Source organism: Mustela erminea, chromosome 2 (genome assembly GCF_009829155.1).
Source record: "Mustela erminea isolate mMusErm1 chromosome 2, mMusErm1.Pri, whole genome shotgun sequence".
In the NCBI taxonomy this organism is placed as follows: Eukaryota; Metazoa; Chordata; class Mammalia; order Carnivora; family Mustelidae; genus Mustela; species Mustela erminea.
In genome coordinates this window covers 79,125,588-79,131,199 of record NC_045615.1, presented here as the reverse complement: position 1 = coordinate 79,131,199, position 5,612 = coordinate 79,125,588, and the positions used below count along the sequence as shown (strand labels likewise).

At 41.8% G+C, this 5,612-nt stretch overlaps 1 protein-coding gene across 1 annotated transcript; it reads left to right on the top strand.

The window, feature by feature from the left end:
* Positions 1-712: 712 nt before the first annotated feature.
* Positions 713-1,830, top strand: LOC116584688 (nascent polypeptide-associated complex subunit alpha, muscle-specific form-like). Its single transcript, XM_032333354.1, has 2 exons — positions 713-1,250; positions 1,366-1,830. The coding sequence occupies exon 1, from the start codon at positions 713-715 to the stop codon at positions 1,223-1,225; it is 513 nt and encodes a 170-aa protein (XP_032189245.1). The 3' UTR covers positions 1,226-1,250; positions 1,366-1,830.
* Positions 1,831-5,612: the final 3,782 nt, after the last annotated feature.

Below are 5,612 nucleotides of genomic sequence, written 5' to 3'. Positions count from 1 at the left end.
CTCTAAATCACAGCTGTGGAAGCAGAAACACGTGTGCGGCCTCGCAGAGCTGCGGCGGTGTCCTTCCAGCTATGGGAACCCAAGGGGGCCGTCCTTCACCGCACTCCGTGGCCCAAGAGGTCACTACAAAGCATCAGGAGACCCTGAAGGCAGTAAATTCTCCCCTTCTTCCAGAGGGGAAATCACGTTGAATGGAAAGCATCCTGACCCCTCTGAATTTGACGTTTAACGTGAAAAAGGAAAGAGGGGAGGGGCTCTGAATTCCTTCAGCCGCTTTCTGCCTACGTTCGGAAGACACCAAAAGGGTACAAGGGGTCCCCACGGGAAGGGTGGCTGACCAAACATAGCAGGCTTACTTCCAATACTTACATCAAAAAAGGAGGCGCATAGGCAGAGCTGACCAGACCCATCAGCATCTCCGGGTCTCGCACTGACAATGCAACTAGGGGGAATAGCAACAGTTAAAAGAGCGGAGTACCTTAAGTAAATGAAAAAGCGCATTTCCATATTTTTAACAAAGGGGTTCTGCACCATCTGTCCCAGTCTGGGTGCCCCCTGCTCCACACTGAGCGGATTTGCGAGGGATTCAAGTGCACCTTATAGATTAAATAGTCACTCGGCTGCTTAAGCCCAGTTGCCCAGACAATGGCCGCGCAGAGCACCCCTTCCTCCTTCCTTCCTGTCGAGTGTTCCGCCTGACTACACAAACTAAATGCGCGCGGCTCCCCCGTTGCAAGAAGTGGACTTGACCGGAGCTAAAACCAACAAAGGCAGACTCTGGTGGGAGCTGCGGAAGCGCCGGGCACTGAGTCAACAAGCGGGTCTCATTGAAATGCAAATAGCGCGGCCGCGGCCCCGGCGCGCCACCTCCCGCCCCTTAACTTCTCAACCCCCGCGCCGCGCCGGCCTGAATGGGCCCATTGACGCGCGCCCGCGGTCCCCGCCGCGCCTCGCCCCGCTGCCGCGGGGACGCCTGCAGCCGCCGAGCCCGCCCGGCCGCCCGGCCGCCCGGCCACGCAGGCCTCGCGGGCTCGGGCCGGCCTCGCGAGCGCGGTCAGCCGTCGTCGCCTCCTCGTCGTCATCACCGCCGCCCCCCCGCCAGCCGGAAGGCGGACGCGGCCCTGCACGCGGGTGCCCTCCTTTCTGCGCGAGGAGCAGGAAAATGCGCTCCGCGGCTGAGTTAAAAACAAAAAAACAAAAACAACAACAAAACCCCAAACAGTAAGAAGTTCCAAAGTTCCACAGAGGCGGTTAGCCTTTTTTTTCCCCCTAAGTATTTATTCATTTAACCTGAAGTATTCACTCACTTAAATCTTGCTCTCTTTTTTTTTTATCCAGAAAGAACTAGATTTAAATGTTTTTCAGGTGCTGAACACGTCTGGCTTCGAAGGAGCTTCTCGCGGATGCTCTGTAAATGCTGAAGGAAAAACAAATCCCGTTTGGCCTGTGGATACCGCCCACCCTCTCGCCCCACTCCCCTATCCTTTGTTTTACTTTGACTAGATAACAATATCAGCTTGTTTATTCTGCGCTTTCCCTAAGGTTTAAAGTTAATGCAAGCACTGTTAAAACTTCTACAGAACTTAAAAAGTGTGTGTGTTGGGGGGGTAAGTTTAAAATAAATACAGGCCAATTCAATTTTTTTTTTTTAGCAAGCTATGAGCTACTAGCAATAGTTTTCTTAAAAAGCTAAACGGTATTTAAAGCACCTGAAAACACAAGCTTTCTACAGCATATATATTTGGTTGCTGTATCAGACTCTAAGGAAATGAGGATTGATATACGTGTAACACATATAATAAAGGAAATCTTTATTTTTAAATCCCTTAATTTTGCAAGTTTACCAGAGTATAATTATCTTTGAACATGTAATAGAGGTGTAATTCACTTAAATATACACGTTATTTTGCTAAAAAGCCACTAAAGGAAGATTTATGTTCTGCCATTTTTGATTTTTAAATTACTTGGTAAAGCAAAGTAGAATTTCATTTAAAAAGAAAAAAGAAATTTCGTAGTTGACAGTTTAAAGTTAAAATACTTTCTGACTTTTGAAGAACAAGTCTCTTCTGTCCTTTTTCATTTCTTTTTTTGTTTTTGTTTTTGGTAGTGCCCCCTTACACACCTACCCCCCCACACACCCAAACACACACCAAACAAACATACCTTTTGACCTATTTAATAAGGGATCAATGTTGTTGCATTGGCTTGACCTGAGTGGAATACATTTAAATTGAGTTCAGTTGACATTCAGAATTACGCTATTGATATTGATTTTGGTGTAATGGCATTTCTTCTGTAGTGTGCCTCTGACAGTTTTGCTTCCCCGGGATCCATTTTTCCTTAGTGTAGGAACAGCACCTGATTTTCATCCACAGAACTACCCTCCCCCACTCATACCACAAGTGGTGCACATCCATGGACCGTAAGCCACAGCTAGTCCATAGGATGGCTCTGTGCAAATTAGAAAAATATACCCATTCCTCCAGGCAGATGAAGCCTTGTCTAGGCAAATAGCTGGATCTGCACTGTCCTGTCAGCCAGGAGCTTTGTGCTGTGCAGTTATACTTCTTGCTTCCTCTTCCCAGCAGGACACCCATACCAGCAAATCAGCCCATTTAAGGGTTCCAGGAACAGGTGTGTGAACCAGGTTGCGCTCAGGATAGTTAGCCAGAGGAACTTCGCTGTAGTTATTTAAAAAGAGGCATTAAAAATTTCTGGTGTCGCTGATTAAATGGTGGCACATAGACATGGAGCTGCACTTGACTATCATTGCCATCGATGAGGAAGAGTCCGCCAAAAGCAGGAGATAGAATCAGAGTGAGAGATGATTAACTGTATCCTCTGAGCACCTGGATTCAGCCATGTCTGAATCAATACCTCTTCAATTACATGAGCCAATAAATTCCTCCTTTTGAATAAACCAGTTTAATGATTTTCTGTTATTTGCAATCCAAAAAAATCTTGACCAACGGGGTTGCCACAGTGGGAAGAGGTAAATTTCACAAATATTATGCAAGCGAATTTATGTCGGGTTTTGCTATCAGTGCAGTTCATAATTTTTTCAGTAACTGGTAAATCATTATAAATCAACTTTATAAAGAACTTTATAAATCAACAACCATTCCAGTTCCCCTGCCGTTTCTTCTTCAATAAATAATGCTTTAAAATACAAGACGTGAATGGATCTTTATTTCCTTTGGGGGTTTGAAACCATTTCTGTTGGCAATGCCCCTTATTTAGTTCAGTTAGAGTACTAAATGGAGGGTTTAGATAGAAAGGTTGGAAACTATCCAAGGGCTGCTAAACCTCTTAACGTGTTTAATTTTGATTATTAGAAGCTGTATGACACATTGAAATTAGCTTTAAAAAATCTTTTCACACCTATTGAGAACCTTAATAAATTTGTAACTATGTCAATCAAAGAACAGATAACATAAGTTGCAAGAACTTACAAAATGATAATCACTAGATAACTAAATAAACTTTAAAGTTATACCAAACTAAGCACATTTCTCATTTGATAACCAATGCAGATATTTGTTTTTTGTTCCCAGAAATGTTCACATGGATAAATCCATGTGACAAAAGACGAATCATTTGTCAGGGATGCAGTAGGAAGAATTCTTCCTTACAGTAAGAAATTAGACTGGTTTTAAGTTCCTTTTAATTTTTATATCCTGACTTTTATGATTTGAACTTTTTAAATGTAGCAGATATTTACATGTTCCCAAATTAATCACTATCTTAGCTATTTAGGATGTTATCACATACACCCCCACACTTACCACTCATTCATAGTTATCATTACATTACTTTGAATTCTGCTCATTTGAACCTGAAAAACTTAAATCTTGTTCTCAGAAAAGTATAACCACCTGAATTGTTTCCAGTCTTAGCCTAAAGCTAAGTTCCTGTTGCTGTTTTTTATTTAAAAATCTAAGAACAGAGGATTTAGATATGAATGAAAATTAAAAGAAACTGCAATTCATTTTTTCTAGTTCCTGTTCTTTGTTATTCTTGGCTCTACCATTGTCATACCTTAGAGGATTGAGGGGGGGAAAATGCCATTAGTTTTTTGTTTTGTAAATATTGACTTCTTTTCCTTCCTTGCTGTAATGTTTAACACATCTGCTTTCTATTTTTGTATTATAATTCCAGTACATTGTGGATAGCTCCACTCTTCCTGTAAAATTTCTTATTTTTAAGAAGAAATGACCCACTGCTGATTCGGCCTCCTTGACTCCTACCTGACCTGTCTGTGCTAACTGCTATGTTTAATCAAATGGAGGAAAGGGTCAGGGGTTTGACAGCTCCTTTAACAAGTGTAAACGATAACTAAGTTGAGTACGTCAGCATTTATACAACCTCCCTGTAGCTTGACTTGCTGTACGACGGAAGCTAAAAGCAGAACCACACACCTCCCAGACTCCCTTGCAGCTTAGGGCTCCTAATAAGATCTAGCTTCTGCCAAGCAGATATCATTACTCAAAACTCAAAGATGGAAGCAAACCACATGAGCAGTGGATGTATAGAGGAAGATTAGATCTCCTGGAAAGCAGACACATCCACTTCTTCCAGGTCAGCTGGGATAAAATTTCTAGAATCCAGTTCCTATTGCTATAGGTTCCCAATAACAAGGTGTTACCAGGAGTATTTTCTTCAAAACATTTTTATGTTGGACTTATGTAGTTCTCAAAGCTGCTCTGTATCTCACCGTGTAGCAATCACTCAAGCCTGGTTCTCTGGCTTTCCTAAAGATTCTTTAAACTACATAGTATCTGCTTCAACTGGTTAGAGTGAATGCTATCGTATAAATCAATCACCAGAAGCACTGGAATGGTGATTGAAGGCGAGCTCTTGGATGGCCAGGTGTCTGCTATTCTACAACAGAATGGAGGGACACTAGAAACATAAAGTCTGTGTGGTGGACTGCCTAGTTTCAATTATACTAGAATCCTTAAAGAAAGGGATAACATCCAGATTTTAAGTTCTTGGTTGAAGACATGGTTAGAGACCAAGGAACTAATGTCATTGCCATGAAGACTTTTTATCTCTTGTCAGCACATGTTTTTATCTGAAATAGCCAACAATAACATGTAGAGTCGGATTCTGCAAGTTTCTGACTAATGACATAGGTGAATCTACATTCATATTATGTCTCATGTGAAAGTTTGGATGGCTTGGTGCTTTGCCACCTCTAGCCATAACTAGAATGGGGATATTTGAGAGGATTTAAGAACAGCGTATATCTGAACTGCCAAGTACCACTGAGCTACCCCAGAATAATTAACCCCTCCTCGACCATATGTTGAGATTATAACTATCTTTTTTAAGAGTCTACAATAATCTCACTTCAAGTAAATAACTTGCAGTGGATGCTAATTCTCCTTTTCTTCCTCCTTTATCACCATTCATTGTTTCCAGACTTATATTACTTATATTACAGTCATACTTAGCACTTGCTAGTTTATGAAGTTAAACTAAAGAGGGAAAGATAAACACAACTGCAAAATTTTTTTAACTCAGATCATCAAGAACCTGCATAATAGGCATGGGAACGGATTCTAAGGTTTCTAGACTAGAGAAGGAGGTAATGAATTCCAGATCAGGTT

What these genes read in the sequence shown, in the direction of transcription:
- LOC116584688 (XM_032333354.1), top strand. Translation starts at nt 713, where the DNA reads ATGCGCGCGGCTCCCCCGTTGCAAGAAGTGGACTTGACCGGAGCTAAA.